Source organism: Lepus europaeus, chromosome 21 (genome assembly GCF_033115175.1).
Source record: "Lepus europaeus isolate LE1 chromosome 21, mLepTim1.pri, whole genome shotgun sequence".
NCBI lineage: Eukaryota > Metazoa > Chordata > Mammalia > Lagomorpha > Leporidae > Lepus > Lepus europaeus.
Window position 1 is genome coordinate 55,829,998 of NC_084847.1, and position 17,921 is coordinate 55,847,918.

Here is a 17,921-nt window from a genome sequence, read left to right on the forward strand (position 1 = left end):
CGTGTCATTTCCTTATGCTTTGCATTAACACCTAAGTGTCACGATGGCTGTAAACACATCAACATCTGATACTTCGGCCACTTTCCGATTTTGAACAAAGTCAGCACTCCAGAAGGCCCCAAAATCTAGAAATACGCTTTCCTTGACTAGCCAAGAAGGCATGACCGACAGGCACCCAACCATCGACAGATTTTGTCCTCCAACTTCACTCAGAGCTCCAGTGTTAATTGCTTTTAAACATTCCACAGGCATCAGGGGGCTGGGGTAGGTCAAGGTTAAGTTCCTTCCAGTGCTTAACCTCCTGGAGTTTAGTGCTAATAAGCCTGGTGTCCTAGCCACAGTGGACTAAATACAACATAGAGAATGAAATAAGGAAAAGGATAAATCATGTTGGCTCGGGGCAGGACTCCCATCATCTGGAAGACCGATTCAGAAAGCTTCATTGTCCAACACGACTGAGAAGTGAACTATATGATTAAAAAAGGAAATGAACTCATTCGTCTGTTTAAATGGTCATGACATGACAAGCGAGTTTAGAAGGCAGAGAGGTTTTGTAGAACTCAAACTTGATACAGAAAGAAATTGTTTTCTCGCCAAGTTAGTTTAATAATTTTAATACATGAACGTAGTACTGTTCACCTTCAAGAATATGAACACTATTTGCACCCTTCTCCTTAAGTGGGCCTGACGGTCTCACAGCTCAAACCCACTCCACACAGACAGCAACTGTCTCTTCTCACACTACCTACCTACTACATACCTGAGCAAGTACTTCAGAAGACGGAAAACCCTGTGTGTGTATACGCACGTATGTGTGTGTGTGCGCACATGAGAAGATTCACTCGCCTCCCACAGACCTGGCCCAGTGGGAACAGTCTGAACTCACTGCGGCGTCTCTGGAGCCTGGCGACTTGCCAGATCCTTCCACCTCCTGCTCTAAGTCCTCCCAGCAAGGCTACACAGTAGGGACAGTCCCCTTTCACAGGGGAAGGAGCAGACGAGAGCAGTGGCCTGATGAGCACCACAGCTGGAACTCACACCCAGGCTGCTGCTCAGGGGACTGCTGGGAGTGACGAAATGTAAAAAGGGAACTGATAAACAGGGCTGCCCTACAAAGTTAGAACTTTAAAAAAAATTTTTTTTTATTTGAAAGGCAAAGCGACAGGGAAAGACAGAGGAAGAGAAAGATCATCCATCCCCTGGTTCACTCCCCAACTGTGAGCAACAGCCGGGTGTGGGCCAAGCCAAAGCCAGATCTGGAAACTCCATCTGGGTCTCTCACATGGGGGCAGAGGCCCAGGACGTGGACCACCTGCCGCTGCCTTTCCAGGCACAGACTGAAAGAAAGCTAGATTGAAAGCAAAGCAGTGAGCCAGCTTTGCTTGTGGCACAGCAGGTAAAGCCACCACCTGTAATGCCAGAATCCCATATAGGTGCCGGTTCAAGTCCTGGATGCTCCTCTTCTGATCCAGCTCCTTGCTAATGCACCTGGGAAATCAGCAGAATATGACCCAAGTGCTTAGGCCCCTGCACCCATATGGGAGACCTGGAAGAAGCTCCTGGCTCCTAGCTTCGGCATGGCCCAGCCCTGGCCAATGTGTCCATTTGGGGAGTGAACAACTCGATGGAAGGTATCTCTCTGTCTCTCCCTCTCCCTCCCTAATAAAGAAATAAATACTAAATAAAATAATTTTAAAAAAGAAAGCAATGCAGCCAGGACTCCAACCAGCACTCTGGTAAGGGATGCAAGCATCACAAGCGGTGGCTTAGCCTGCTGCAGCACAATGCAGGCCTCCCCGCTCCTGATGTCGTGTGAAGCAGAGAAGCAACACTGGACGCATGGACAGACACTGCGCTCCCGTCTTCCCATCAGAAGCACATTTCAGACTTGGAATGCGCTGACATGTCTCAGAACAAAGGCGTGGACAAGTGATTAGCGACTGATGTTTCGTTGCATCTTAACTTAAAAACAGGTTACTCACATCTTCGAGTTTGATAACCCACCAGAGGCATTTGCACAGTGGTCAAGACACCACGTGGGATGCCCACAGCCCATACTGGTGTGCCCAAGGCTGAGTCCCAACTCCGCCCTCACTTCTAGCTTCCTGCTAACAGGCACCGTGGGGCACAGCAGGGGATGGTTCAAGTACCCAGGCCCCTGCCTCCCATGGAGGCTGAGTTCCTGGCTGCTGGCTTTGGCTTGGCTCAGGCCTGGCTACTGAGGACCTGAGGGAGTGACACAGCAGACAGAAGATCTCTCTGCATCTCTGTCTCTCTCTACCTTTCAAATAAAACAAAAACACATAAATAAAAATTTAATACAATAATTTTAAATTCTGGCCATACATGAGACTCAGAAATAGAATTTTTTGTAAAATTCCACAGGCCAAGACCTATCCCAGGGCAATTATATGAACAATTAATGTGAGGAGCAGGAGTCGGACCTAGCAGTTCAACCCACGTCAGAGTCCTTGGGTTCAACTCCCAGCTCCACTCCAGACTCCAGCTTCGTGCTGATGTAGACTCTGGGGGGCAGCATTGACAGCTCAGGTGCCTGGGTTCTTGCCACCCACGTGGGAGACCCAGACTGAGTTCCTGGCCCAGACCCAGCTGTTACAGTGAAAAGATGGAGGACCTCTCTCTTTCTGCCTTTCAAATAAATAGAAACAAATAAGAACAACAGTAACAGAAAAGGTTTTTGTTTTTTGTTTTTTTTTTTTTGACAGGCAGAGTGGACAGTGAGAGAGAGAGAGACAGAGAGAAAGGTCTTCCTTTGCCGTTGGTTCACCCTCCAATGGCCACCACGGCTGGTGCGCTGTGGCCGGCGCACCGCGCTGATCCGAAGGCAGGAGCCAGGTACTTTTCCTGGTCTCCCATGCGGGTGCAGGGCCCAAGCACTGGAGCCATCCTCCACTGCACTCCCGGGCCACAGCAGAGAGCTGGCCTGGAAGAGGGGCAACCGGAACAGAATCCGGCGCCCCGACCAGGACTAGAACCCGGTGTGCCGGCGCCACAAGGCGGAGGATTAGCCTATTAAGCCACAGCACCAGCCCCAGAAAAGTTTTTTAAAAGACATTTGCCACCAGGGTCGGTGTTGTGGTTCAGCAAATCAAGCTGCTGCTTGCACAGCTGGTATCCCGTATCAGAGTGCCGATTCAGGCCTCAGCTGCTCCGCTTCCATCCGGCTTCCCGCTAATGCACCTAGGAAAGCAGCAAAGGACGGCCCACGTGCTTAGGCCCTGTCATTCATGAGGGAGACACGGATGGAGCTCCTGGCTTCAGTCTGGCCCAGAGCTGGCTGTCACAGCTATTTGGAGAAGCAACCAGCAGATGGAGGATGCTCTTGTGCTCTGTCACCCTGCCTTTCAAATAAACAAAATAAAACTTAAGAAAAAGGGAGTTGCCATTATAAATAATAATTAAACGGGTCAAGTAGCCGGAAGCAGTCCCTACATTCAACAGAGAAGCTCTGACTGTGTTTCCTTCCCGCTCCGGCATTCGGACCCAGACGGTACTCACAGGCAGACTCGTCCACACACTCTCGGCTCCGCCTGTTCCTCTCGGCAATCCAGTCCCACAGGGACAGCTCGCACAGCTGCATCTGGATGTGCAGCATCAGGTGGTACTGCACCTAGGAGAGGACACACTGCGCTCTCACCGTGCACAGCTCCCCCCCGTGACTCACTCGGGCCACCCTACTCCAAGCCAAGCACCACGGCTGCCTGCTGAGGACGCAGGCCTGCCCAAAGCCCAAAGGCCTTGTGAAAGAGACAGCTAAGTGGGGCAATCATGAAAACCGTGGGTGTGGGCAGGCAAGGAGACAGGGGAGGCCAGGGAGGAGCCAGGCAGGGGCCCGGCGGCAGAAGCTCTTGAACACAACACTCAGGAACCAACTCTGACACTATCGGGTCTGCTCCCTACACAAATAGTCGTTAAAATGAAGATAAACCAGCAAGGAAGGCACGCCCCTACTCTATGTATACCCCAAACTGTATGTGCTTTGGCTGGCCTCACACTGTACATAACTAAGAAAAAGGTAAACTAATATTAAGTCCACTGCAGCTCACTTAACTAGGCACCCATGAAAAACTTCCAAATGTTCTACTGAGAAATGAAATAATTCTGACTAAAAGATTTTCAAATTCAACTCCTTTAAGTTCGGGTAAAACTTCAAAATTTTGTGTTTCATAAAAATATACATACACACATACATTCGTTGACAAGAACAAGCCCAGTTTTGTAATTCTGACAAGACAGATCACATGCAGACCCTGTCGAAGTCCAAGACCTCCTAACACGAATTCTTGGTACTGGCGAGTGTGGGCTGAGTCTGACCCACGTGTCAGCACGTTCCGCAACAGGATCTGAAAACCTGACCTGGGCGTCCCACTGGGACTCAGTGAAAGTCACCGCCCCCTCCCCATGCTGAACAGCTGTTGTAGAAAGCATCTCTACAACACGATGCCAGCAAACAGCAGAAATAGAATGAATGAGGCTTCCAGCAGCAGGGCACGAACGAGAGAGAACCGAGACGCCAGAGACCCAGCGCGGGAGGTCAGACTGGACTAGAGGGGGCGAAGCAAGGCCCCACGGGGAACGGGACCCCATGCAGGACCTGAACACAGGCCGAGACGCCAGAGACCCAGCGAGGGAGGTCAGACTGGACTAGAGGGGGCGAAGCAAGGCCCCACGGGGAACGGGAACAGGGACCCCGTGTAGGACCTGAACACAGGCCGAAACCCCAGAGACCCAGCGAGGGAGGTCAGACTGGACTAGAGGGGGCGAAGCAAGGCCCCACGGGGAACGGGACCCCATGCAGGACCTGAACACAGGCCGAGACCCCAGAGACCCAGCAAGGGAGGTCAGAGTAGACTAGAGGGGGCGAAGCAAGGCCCCACGGGGAACGGGAACAGGGGCCCGTGCAGGACCTGAACACAGGCCGAGACGCCAGAGACCCAGCGAGGGAGGTCAGAGTAGACTAGTGGGGGCGAAGCAAGGCTCCAAGGGGAATGGGAACGGGGCCCCGTGCAGGACCTGAACACAGGCCGAGACGCCAGAGACCCAGCGAGGGGAGGTCAGAGTAGACTAGTGGGGGCAAAGCAAGGCCCCAAGGGGAACGGGAACGGGGCCCCGTGCAGGACCTGAACACAGGCCGAGACACCAGAGACCCAGTGAGGGAGGTCACAGTGGACTACTGGGGATGAAGCAAGGCTCCATGGGGAGCGGGGCGGGGGGGGGGTGGCGTGCAAGGCACTGAACACAGGGCGCAGGAGCCAAAGCAGACAGGGGATGACAGGGTGGGCTGCACAGTCACCATCCCTCACAGAGCCCGCTACCTCTGTGTGCCGCAACGCGCTTAAGTCTTCCTCAGAAGATTCCTCCGCGGACGTGAAATCCTCTTCTACGTCTGAGTTACGCCCGAACAGCAGCTGACGCTCCACAATCGAGCCGTTCTCTTGGCGCCCCGTGGACGATTCAAACTCACCGGTGCCCCTCACCACTACGTTAGTGGTGTAGTTCACCAGTTTGTTATTCTGACTCTCAATGGCACATTCATCAGAGGATTTTTCTTTTTCTGGGGAGAACTCAGCGAAAATAATGGATGAGCTGCTGCTTGCATCATTTTTAACACCATATTGATCTCTGGAGACAAAAAAGTAGCAAAGATGAAAGACACTGCAAAAACACAGGGCGAGTAACTCAGCTGGGACCGGCGCTGTGGTGTAATAGGTAAATGTTGGCATCCCACGTGGGCACTGGCTCGAGTTCCAGCTGCTCCACTTCCAATCCAGTTCCCTGCTAACGTGACTGGGAAAGCAGCGGAAGATGGCCCAAGTGCTTGGGCCTTGCACCCATGTGGGAGACCCAGAAGAAGCTTCTGACTCCTGGCTTTAGCCTGGCCCAGCCCCGTTCAGCCATTTGGGGAGTGAGCCAGCAGATCCAGTAGATGGGAAGTTCTCTAGCTCTCTCCCTTCCTCTCTATAACTCTTTCATTCAATTAATTAAAATAAATCTTAAAAAAAAAAAAAGAGGGACTCAACTGTCCCTCAGTCTATGTCTATATGAATTTTCTTAGCAAACTTCTGAAAAAATGACATCAAATCTATCTAAACAATATTTATTTATAATAGTGACAGGAGGAGCTGGTGCTGTGGCACAGCAAGTGAAGCCACTGCGTGCAGTGCCGGCATCCGATAGGGGTGCCAGTTAGAGTCCCAGCTGCCCCACTTCCAATCCAGCCCTGTGCTATGGCCTGTGAAAGCAGAAGATGGCCCAAGTCCTTGGGCCCCTGCACCTGCGTGGGAGACCTGGAAGAAGCTCCTGGCTCCTGGCTTCAGATTGGCATAGCACCAGCCATTGCGGCCAACTGGGGAGTGAACCAGTGGATGGAAGACCTCTCTCTCTCTACATCTCTCTGTAACTGTCATTCAAATGAATAAAATAAATATTAAATAAATATAAATGGGGGGGACAGGAAATATCTGAGAAAAGGAAAATAATTTAACATTTTGTAATGAAAATAACCCACAACATGGCAGGCATCTGGCCTAGCACAAGATGCCCATGTCCTGATGTGGAGTGCTGGGTTCGATGCCCGGCTCCAGCTCCTGGCTCCAGCTTCCTGCTAACGCAGACCCTGGGAGGCAGTGGTAATGGCCCAACTACTGGGTTCCTGCCCTCCGTGTGAGGGACTCAGATTGAGCTCCTGGCTCCTAGTTTGCTCCTGGCCAGGGGGCCACTGCACTTATCTGGGGAGTGAACTAGTGGGTAGAAGCACATTCTCTCAGCCTCTCAAAATCTTAAAAAAAAAAAAAAAAAAAAAAAGGAAGAGCTTTAGTAAAATTAGGGATTTTGGAGGCATATAAATGCAAATTTAGCCTGCAACTTTGTTATTAACAAAAAAAAAAAAAAAGAAAAGAAAGAAAGAAAAAAAACTGAGGGGCTGGCGGCTGTGGCTCAGCGGGTTAAAGCCATGGCCTGAAGCGCCGGCATCCCATATGGGCACTGGTTCTAGTCCCAGCTGCTCCTCTTCCGATCCAGCTCTCTACTATAGCCTGGGAAAGCAGTAGAAGATGGCCCAAGTCCTTGGGCCCCTGCACCCGCGTGGGAGACGTGGAAGAAGCTCCTCACTCTTGGCTTCAGATTGGCACAGCTCAGGCTGTTGCGGCCATCTGGGGAGTGAACCAGCAGATGGAAGACCTCTCTCTTTGTTTCTACTTCTCTCGGTAACTCTTTCAAATAAATAAAAGAAATCTTTAAAAAAAAAAATGAAGAAGAAAAGCTGCTATAAAGGAAAATCTGAAGCACCCCTCCCGAGCTGCTGGTAGCAAACGACAAAGGTAATCCACTGCAGGTGACAGGCCAACGTCCCACGTGTGCAAGTGACACCAATCCACATACCTGTCCTCTTCCTGGTCAGAGAGCACTTCCAGAGAAGGCAACTGAATCGGAACTCTGTCTGCTGGACAAGGGAAAAAAAAATCCTCAGTGCACCCAGTTTTCCAATTTACAGTCCAAGAAGAGCTAAGATACACAAATAATGCAAGTGAACCCACGAGTCAAAATGTCATGGCCTTTCGGCCAGACAAGGTAACAAGTGTGTTCAAATGCCTGCCACCCTCTAGGCCCACAAACAGAGCTGTTCAACTACTGCCAGGTTCAGCAAGCTTTCTGCAGAAGACCTGATGACAAATTTTTCCCAACATATTCCTTTTTTTTATTTATTTAACTGTTTAAAAATGTAAAAACTGGCATTGTGGCACAGCAGGTTAAGCCATCACTGCCATACCAGCATCCGATATGAGTGCAGGTTTAAGTCCCAGCTGCTCCACTTCCAATCCAACTCCCTGGGAAGGCACCTGGGAAAGCAGCAGAAGATGGCTCGAGGGCCTGAGACCCGGCCACCCACATGGGAGACCTGGATGGAGTTCCAGGCTTCTGGCGTCAGCCTGGCCCAATCCATGTCGCTGCAGCATTTGGGGGAGTGAACCAGGGGCTGGAAGATAGACTGATTGACATTTCTGTGTGTGTGTGTATATGTGTGTATGTGTTTGTGTAACTGCCTTTCAAGTAAATAAACAAATCTTTAAAAAAAGATGAAAAACAAGAATGTAAAAGTGTAAAAATCATTCTCAACTTTTGGTACGCAAAAATCAAGGGCAGGCCAGATTTGGCCCTTAAGCTGAAATATCCCTTGCTCAAAAGGCCTGGAAATGAGGCCGGTGCTGTGGCGCAGTGGGTTAAAGCTCTTGCCTGCAGCGCCAGCATCTCACATGGGCCTTGGTTCGTGTCCCGGCTGCTCTACTTGTGATCCAGCTCCTTGCTATGGCCTGCGAAGGCAGTAGAAGATGGCCCAAGACCCTGGGTCCCTGCACCCACGTGGAGACCCAGAAGAAGCTCCTGGCTCCTGGCTTCAGATCAGCACAGCTCTGGCTGTTGTGGTCATCTGGGGAAGGAATCAGCGGATGGACTTTCTCTCGCTCTCTCACTCTCTCTGGCTCTATCTCTCTGTAAGTCTTTCAAATAAATAATCTTAAAAAAAAAAAAAAAAAAAAAAAAAAAGCCTGGAACTGCAAGTGTTTCAGATTTCAGAATTTTCTGCATTTTGGTAAACCTGCGTAGACTTTTAACAGTCTAGCACCCCTAATTCAAAATCTGCCATGTTCCAAAATCCTCAGCTCTGTGGATCAAAGATGGTCATCCTGCACCATCCAAAGCTGCTCACCTTGAACATGAACATGGACATTTCTATCCACAAAGCTGCTCACCTTGAACGTGAACGTGGACATGTTCTATCCACGCGGTGTGATAGCCTACGATATTAGGGTGCTGGAGGCCCGCCAGCACTTTCACTTCTCGTAATACCTAAGAAAAGAAATATCATTAGACCTGGCTCTTACCAACAATTTGATAAGTATTCATAGCATCAAAAACTCCTTGTTCCACAACAAAATAATAAAAAGCCATCTAGATGAGGACTTTAAACTATTAAAAATAATGGAAATTTTCTTGTGAGTGACAAATGGCAATTGCTTTGGAACTAGATAACTGGTATTTACATAGCACTCTACATAGCTAATCTATCAGTGCCCTCACATCTGAGCCCCGCACTAGTCCTCCAAGGTAAATAAAATTACAACTGTCACTACCACTCCAAGGGCACGAAGGGCAGTGACTCGGAGACGAGGCACAAACAGAGCTCGGAGCAGGGCAGGGAGAACACTGGGGACCTGACCAGGGCTCCCCCTGGTTTCCAACAAGCTGTCTGTCTCACACACTGATGTGGAAATTAAGTTCTAGAGCAGTGGCCCTGAAATACAATCAACCTAACCTTTAAAAACATCGCATCTAACAGAAATTCGGTTTTAAGATTTACTATACTATCACCTGACTCTTACAAGTATTCGCCAAATAAACAACATGTGTACATATGTAACTCTTTTACACAGAATTAAAGACAATAACTCAAAATAATTTTCAAACATCATACCTTCATGCAATCTGTTTTAGTTGCACCTTTAATCAGGATTTTTTTAATTGCATAATACTGGCCATCTAATTTATTCCTGACCTAAAAAGCAGAAGAAAAGACAAAATACATCATGCCATTAAACTTCCAACTGACTAACACAGCTCTTTCAATCTGCACTTAAGTGATCCCAACTACACCAGGTAAAACCGAGCCAAAGACAGGTCTCCTTCCTGTGCCCACTTCACAAAGAACAAGAACCAGCCCAGGGCTCCGGAAGGTCCCGCGCGCAGCAGCACACTTGTGCCTAACACATTTTTAAACAAAAATTAACTACAGGAGAAAAAGTGCCAGGTTTCCAGAAAACATGGTTAGGAAAACAGGTAAAAGTGCCCACTTTCCTATTAATGGCAAAATTTAACAAAAAGCAGTTATGTGTGATTTCTAGGACTTCTCCTTTGAGCACTTTACGTAATAAAAACAATGCACACAGCTTCTTAAAGACCCTGATGTTCGGAGCAGGTGAGGACAAGCATGTGCAGAGCCACCTTGTACACTCGGCCATAGCCACCTTTCCCCAGGATGGAGAGCTCTTCAAACTCATTCAAGTATCGTGAGGTTTGCGCTTCCAAGGCAACTTCTCGTGATCTGAAAGTTCAATTAAACACAAACAGCTCATCAGCACTCTAACACAAGGGGACCGAATGTTTTGGGGTGGCTTATGTTCAGTGTTTTACTAACCTGCCAAAACCTTATCACTAACTCAGGATAATTTGGTAAGGGGAAGCCAAAATAAAATTTTTCATTCTCTGTGAAGAAAACACTGGCTAAGCAAACAGACAACATGATAAAAATAGCATGGGAGTAAATAAGTAATTTCAACTGGTCCAGTGGTAGTTACTAATCTAATTAGAAGTTACAGGGGCTGGCACTGTGGCACAGTCAGTTTAAGCACCAGCCTGCAGCACTGGCATCCCATGTGGGTGCCAGTTTGAATCCCAGCCGTTCCACTTCCGATCCAACTCCTTGCTAATGCACCTGGGAAAGTAGCAGAAGATGGCCCAACTCCTTGGGCTCCTGCACCCCCATTGGAAATCCAAAGGAAGTTCTTGGTTCCTGGCTTTAGAATGGCTCAGCTCCTGCCATTGCAGCCATTTGAGGAATGAAGACACCTCTCTCTCTCTTTCTCTCTCTCTGTAACCCTTTCAAGTAACTCAAAAATCTTTTAAAAAAAAATTCATGGAAAATGGAAATAAAATATAAATTTACTAAGAAAAAATTACCATCCATGCTTCACAGCAGAAATCCAAAGGATGAATAACAAGTGAAAGATGATTAGCAGTGTTCAGTAATAAATTTACTTAAATTTCTTTATGATGCAGACCAGTTACAGTTTGCTAAACAGAGTCAACATTCAATGCTGCTCTGACACAGACTGGATATCAGTTGTCAGAATTAATTGAACTCAGTCAATTAACTCACTGAATCCACACTCGATGAGGGAGCAGAGAAAAGAGATGAGGAACTAAATCCAATCTTGGAACAATAATTAATTGTTGCTGCATATATACAGTTATGTAAGAACATAATGAACGTGCCCACCCCCTCCCTCGCTCCCTGTACGTTCTCATAAACTACCCTACCAACATTACTTTTTACCCCGACCATGACTTTGTTCATCCTGATTTTGATTTCTTTTGGACAGACTTTGCATAATCAACAAAGCACTTAGCACATACCTGATTTTCTGGATATGAGAATTATCAGCACAGGGATCCTGAAAGCACAAAGCCATTTTTAAAAACCACTTTGAAAACTTTGATGGAATAAGAAATCTACCAAAATTCATTGATGTGCTAGTCCCAAATGCTCAGGCAACTGCTTTTAAATTTTTTTCAATATTACTTAAGAGGTTACGATTGAAAACATTTCACAGCTGAGAATTTATTTACCAAAGAACTCCACGAGCAAATAACACCAACTTCACCTTCAAGACCTATGCAGAAACCGACCACTGCGCCACCACTACCAGCCCATCCCGAGCCGTGTCAGCCCAGCCTGCACAACTGCACGTCCCCTACTGCTGCCCTTGCCCTCCCCCACCCCAAATCTACTCTCAACCAGCAGCTGGTGTGATCCTGAGAAAATCCGTCAGATCATGTCACTCCTCTGCTTAAGATACCCACAGTGCTGGAGCCGGCGCCGTGGCTCACTCAGCTAATCCTCCACCTGCGGTGCTGGCATCCCATACAGGCACCAGGTTCTAGTCCTGGTTGCTCCTCTTCCAGTCCAGATCTCTGCTGTGGCCCGGGAGGGCAGTGGAGGATGGCCCAAGTGCTTGGGTGCCTGCACCCATGTAGGAGACTGGGGGGAGGCACCTGGCTCCTGGCTTCGGATTGGCACAGCACCGGCCGTAGTGGCCATTTGGGGGGTGAACCAATGGAAGGAAGACCTTTCTGTCTATCTCTGTCAAAAAAAAAAAAAAAAAAAAATCCCACAGTGCTTTCCAACAGACTCTGAGTCAAAACCAAGCACACACAAATGGTCTCAAGATCCCATTGCCCGGCCAGCGCCATGGCTCAACAGGCTAATCCTCCACCTTGCAGCGCCGGCACACCAGGTTCTAGCCCCGGTCAGGGCACCAGATTCTGTCCCGGTTGCCCCTCTTCCAGGCCAGCTCTCTGCTATGGCCCGGGAAGGCAGTGGAGGATGGCCCAAGTGCTTAGGCCCTGCATCCCATGGGAGACCAGGAGAAGCACCTGGCTCCTGCCTTCGGATCAGCGCGGTGCGCTGGCCGCAGCGCACCGGCCACGGCGCCCATTGGAGGGTGAACCAACGGCAAAGGAAGACCTTTTCGCTCTGTCTCTCTCTCTCTCACTGTTCACTCTGTCAAAAAAAAAAAAATCGGTAGCCTAAAAATTAAAAAAAAAGATCCCATTGCCCCATCCCCTCACCCACTCCCAAACTCCCTCCTCAGCCCCCAAACATGCCTGCACCCTGCACCCTGCCGCCAGCCCCTACCACCGCAGGACCTTTGCAATTCCTGCTCCTCGGCCCAGAATGCTTTCTCCTCCAGGTATCTGCACGGCTCATTCTCTCAGCTCTTCAACAACACGGTCTCAGGGAGACCTTCCCTGGCCACCCTAAGAGAAAAGCACACAGCCCCTTCGCAGCAGTCACCGCTTTGTCTTATCACCAGCGAACGCCTCCTGTACCTGCCCTCTGTTGTTCACTGCCCCCTCATCAGAACACAAGCTCCAGGAGCAGGGATCTCGGTCCATCTCATTCACTGTTTAAACCCCAGCACCCACAAAGGAGTGTAACACACAAGCGAGCTTTCAATGAGTATAAACAAAGTTCGTATCTTTAAAAGTCTCCACATGCTTACGATTTCACGATGCTTTTAAAATACAGTTCTCTTAAAATTCAAATACATTTTTGCCACGCACAACGCATATTTAGGGCTTACCTGCCGAACTCTCTCTCTGGCGGACCTCATCAGATGCGTGATAGCTCTGTTGTGATGCAGCCTCAACGAGCTAAACTCGTCGCTGCAGGTGAACGAAGACAGCAGCCCCATTTTGATGAAGGTCTGACAGAGCACTAGAGAAAGCACACGAGAACGGCCGTGAGAAAGGCCATCAGTCCACGGCAACCTGTAGGAGTACGGAGATGAGAGAGCAGTAACCGCACGAAAGTCTCCACAGGAAGTTATGTGTCCACACGTGTTCCACAGGGAGACCGCATCTGAAACAGGAGCAGCGACTGGTACAGGGATCAGGAGCAGATCCATGGTAACTTATCAGACGTGTGCTCGGGACGAGGAGCATGCGTCAGACATGTGTGCAGCAAGTGCACACGGGACAAGGAGCACGCGTCAGATGTGTGTGCAGGACACACACACGGGACGAGGAGCACACATCACACGTGTTCAGGATGTGTACACAGGACGAGGGGCACATGTCAGATGCATGTGCAGGATGTGCGCACGGGACGAGCAGTACACGTCAGACACGTGTGCAGGACATGCGCATGGGACGAGGAACACACGTCACACACGTGTTCAGGATGCATGCACAGGACAAGGAGCACACATCAGACATGTGTGCAGGACACACGCACGGGACAAGGAGCACACGTCACACATGTGTTCAGGATGCATGCACTGGACGAGAAGCACACATCACATGTGTTCAGGATGTGTGCACAGGACATGGAGCACACATCAGATGCATGTGCAGGACACACACACGGGACAGGAGTACACATGAGACGTGTGTGCAGGGCACACATACGGGACGAAGAGCACACGTCACACATGTGTTCAGGATGTGTGCACAGGACAAGGAGCACACGTCAGACACATGTGCAGGACGCGTGCATGGGACAAGGAGCACATGTCAGACGTGTGTGCAGAATGTGCACACAGGACAAGGAGCACGCGTCATGCCTGGGCGGGACTCGCACACAGGACGAGCAGCACATGTCAGACGCATGTGCAGCGAGGAGCACACGTCACACATGTGTGCAGGATGCGTGCACAGGATGAGGAGCACGTGTCAGAAGCGTGTGCCAGGCTCCTCAGACAAAGGGAGCTCCTAGCAGAGGCGCCTCGGCTTCCGCCCACACTGGAAGCAGACTTCAGAGAGGATGTCTGCTCCACCTCAACGCTGCCCTTAGGTGGCCAAGTGAAGTAGGAGGACGCTACTTAATTAAATACGCCTTGTTACAGCTGTCATCTGAAGAGGGCACATAAAGAACTAAAAGTTATCCTGAAATCAGTAAGCTCCACAGCTTTGCTCTAATTACGACCAGGTGACTGCATTAAGTTATAGTAATCTGGGGCCAGCGTGGGGCACGGCAGGGTAAGCCGCTTCCTGCAATGCTGGCATCCTACGTGGGCACCAGACCAAGACCCAGCCGCTTCACTTCCCATCCAGCTTCCTGCTAACGCCCCTGGGAAAGCAAAACAAGATGGCCAAAGTGCTTGGAGCCTTGCACCCACACGGGAAACCCGGAAGAAGCTCCTGACTCTGGCCTGGCCCAGCCCTGTTGTTGAAGCCATTTGTGGAAGACCTCTGTCTCTCTCTGTCTTCCAAATAAATGAAAATAAGCTTTTAAAAAGAAATTGTTGTAGGGACCAGTGCTAAGGTCTAGTGGGTAAAGCCATCAGAGGCCAGCATCCATATGGGTGCCAGGTCAAGTCCCAGCTGCTCCACTTCCAATCCAGTTCCCTGGGAAACCAGTGGAGGATGGCCCATGTGCTTGGGCTCCTGCCACCCAAATGGGAGACCTGGAAGAAGCTCCTGGCTTCAGCCCGGACTAGCTCTGGCAGTTGGGATCATCTGGAGAGTGAACCACTGGGTGGAGGATTTCTCTCTCTGTATCTCCTTCTCTTTTTGTAACTGATTTTCAAATAAATAAATGTTTAAAAAAGAAAATTGTAGGGTTGGTGCTGTGGCATAGCAGGTAAAGCCACTGCCTGCAGTGCTGGCATCCCATGTGGGTGCTGGTCCGAGTCCCAGCTGCTCCACTTCTGATCCATCTCTCTGCCACGGCCTGGGAAAGCAGTAGAAGATGGCCCAAGTCCTTGGGCCCCTGCACACACATGGAAGACCTGGAAGAAGCTCTTGGCTCCTGGCTTCGGATCAGTGCAGCTCCAGCCACTGCAGCCATCTGGGGAGTGAACCAGCGGCCAGAAGACACACCTCCCTCCCTCCCTCCCTCCCTCCCTCTCTCTCTCTGCCTCTCTGTAACTCTGCCTTTCAAATAAATAAATCCTATAAAAAATCGTAACAATCTACGTTTCTATACCATGAGCTAACGCAGGACTCCCCTGGTATGACTGCTCTGGAATGGAAGGAACAGGACACCCCCTTTGGTACATACCACCTCCCCCACACATGCCACTGCTTAGAACGCAGAAAGATTCGCTTCATTCAAGAAAACAGGAAGTGTACACGGTACAAATATTTTCACCATTTTTTCATGTTCCATCAATGATGTATTTTGATACAGCAAGATGATAATATATCTTTAACTAAAAACACATTAGTTCTAAGACCACATGAAGGTATTTGTAAGTTTGAGGATCTGTAATGCCAAACAACACCCAGAAGACTTTTTTCTGGGGAGAGAAGACTCTCCAACTCCGTGGCTGGAGCTCAAGAGGCCATGGCGTTCTCTGTGGACAAGCTGAGCCGGAAACATCACAGTCCCTGACTCTGCTCACTTCTGTGCTAACGCTTTCACACGAACACCCCATGGTGGGAATAACACTAAACACCCTCACGACACTACACACAACTGTCCCAGCCCTCTGGTTACAAACAGGCTCAGAACAAGCACGTGGTTCCTCTGACCTGCTTAGTGGTCACACCGTAAGCCATCCCCCAAAACTACATGAGCTATCATGTCATAGATGCACAAGGACTACCTGCTACTTACTCAGCTACACACAATTTTGGGGGTCCCAGAGATCACATTCATAATGCTAAATTACCCAATTTTTATATACCACTGCTGCTTAGACCCACGGCAATGAACACAGTACCGTCAGCAGCCTTTCTTACTTACATTTAAACACCTGTCTGGAGCGAAGCGGGTTTGGCTCGTGCACATGACTCAGGTGCTCCAGCAGGGAGACGAGCAGCAGCTGGTTGGCGACGGCGAAGGGGAAGGCTGGCTGCTGCAGCGGCTCCTTCAGCACCTGCAGCTCTGCCGGGACATCCGACTCTAAAAAGTGAGGCAGGAAAGCGTTTCAAATGAAAGTAAAAACAGTGTGTGTATGCTAATTAGTAAAAGGCACACCATTTACATACAAGGAAACAAGGGAATAGTCGCACTCAGTGGGCCGGCATTGTGGCAGAGCAGGTGAAGCCACCACCTGGGATGCCGACATTCCACATGGGCGCCGGTTCCTGTCCCGGCTGCTCTACTGTACACGGCCTGGGAAAAACAGTCGAAGATGGTCCCAAGTGTCTGGGCCCCTGCCACCCAGTGGGAGACCCGGATGAAGTTCCTGGCTTCAGGCTGGGCCAGCCCTGGCTGTTATAGCTATCTGCAGATGGAAGAGCAACCTCTTTCTCTCCCCACATCCCTCTGTAACTCTGACGAAGGAAGGAAGGAAAGAAGGAAGGGAGGGAGGGAGGGAGGGACAGGCTTTCTGGAGTGAGCTCTGAGCTGAATTCTCGGAGCTGAAGGACCAGCAGAGAGGCCACGAGGCAGAGGGGAAGCAGTTTTGTTAGCAGGGATGTTTGAAACGGCAGCAACAAGTAAGTGTGCGAGCACACACGAGGAGACAGGACAGCTGCCTTCCCTGAGAAGACAGCCAAGACGCAGCATCAAGAAAGTTTGGGGAAGGACCTGTAGCACAGCGGGCTAAGCTGCTGCTGGGGACACCCACGTCCTGTCATGGTGCCTCTTAGCGTCCTGCTACTGGTCCTTCCATGCAGCTTTCTGTAAATGTGCGTGGGAGGCCTAAGTGCTCGGGTACCGGCCACCCGCACGCATCACCTGGCTAGCCTTGGCTCCAGGCCGCGGCCTGGTCTGGCCCAAGCTGTTGCAGGCTCGTGGGGAAACATATCTCTCTCTCTCTCTCTCAACTTCTCTCTGTCACTCTGCCTTTCAAAATAAAATAAAGCTAGGGACCAGTGTCGTGGTGCAGTGGGTTGGGCTGCCGCCTATGGCACCGGCATACTATATTGGAACACTGTTTCAAGTCCTGGCTGCTCTGCTTCTGATCCAGCTTCCCGCTAACACACCTGGGAAGGCAGCAGAAGATGGCCCAGCTGTTCCAGCCCCTCCCACCCATGTGGGAGATCCAGATGGAGTTCCCAGCTCCTGGCTTCAGCCTGTCCCAACTCCAACCATTGCAGCCTTTTGGGGAGTGAACCAGTCGATAGAAGACCTCTTGCTCTCCCTCTTTCTGTTGTTCTACCTTTCAAATAAATAAATCTTTAACAAATAAATAAATAAATTTACAAAAAAAAATAAAAGTTTGGCAGAGCACACACGCAGCAGACCCCAGTGGAGTTCCACACTCCTAGTGCCAACCTGGCCCAGCTCCAACCCCACCCATGGCAGCCGTCTAGAAAGTGAACAGCAGATAAAAGATATCTCTCTATCTCTCCTCTCTCTCTCTCATCTGTCTGTCTGTCTCTCTCCTCTCTCTCCTTTTCAAATAAAAACAAATCTTTAAAAACAACAACACCTTTTTAAAGTGTTCGGCAGAGAACAGACAGAAAAAGAAGGCTGGGAGCCTTGCCCGAGCAGGTGCGACCTGTGTACCAGGTGTCCCCATGCACCAGCCCAGGGAGCGTAAGGAACCGGTGAATCAGATCAGATCAACTCCCAAACTCATCCTGTGTGCGCTGCGCTAAGACCAAGCACACAGACCTGCTGAAGGCACTGTTTCCTCACTTCGGTTCACTTAATACACAGCTCAGCAGGT

General features: G+C 49.9%; 1 protein-coding gene across 2 annotated transcripts in view; it reads right to left on the reverse strand.

Moving 5' to 3' along the window:
• Positions 1 to 17,921, reverse strand: part of EIF2AK1 (eukaryotic translation initiation factor 2 alpha kinase 1) — a 39,143-nt gene that overhangs the window by 15,492 nt on the left and 5,730 nt on the right. Inside the window, exons 2-10 of one of the 2 annotated variants that reach the window (XM_062180627.1) lie at positions 16,046 to 16,204; positions 12,939 to 13,072; positions 11,209 to 11,246; positions 10,018 to 10,117; positions 9,491 to 9,571; positions 8,769 to 8,865; positions 7,402 to 7,459; positions 5,337 to 5,643; positions 3,520 to 3,631 (exon numbers count right to left, since the gene is read on the reverse strand). In XM_062180627.1, the coding sequence (XP_062036611.1) occupies positions 3,520 to 3,631; positions 5,337 to 5,643; positions 7,402 to 7,459; positions 8,769 to 8,865; positions 9,491 to 9,571; positions 10,018 to 10,117; positions 11,209 to 11,246; positions 12,939 to 13,072; positions 16,046 to 16,204 (1,086 nt within the window). Of the gene's footprint in view, positions 1 to 3,519; positions 3,632 to 5,336; positions 5,644 to 7,401; positions 7,463 to 8,768; positions 8,866 to 9,490; positions 9,572 to 10,017; positions 10,118 to 11,208; positions 11,247 to 12,938; positions 13,073 to 16,045; positions 16,205 to 17,921 lie in introns of both variants that reach the window. The other variant, XM_062180626.1, reaches the window with a different exon arrangement.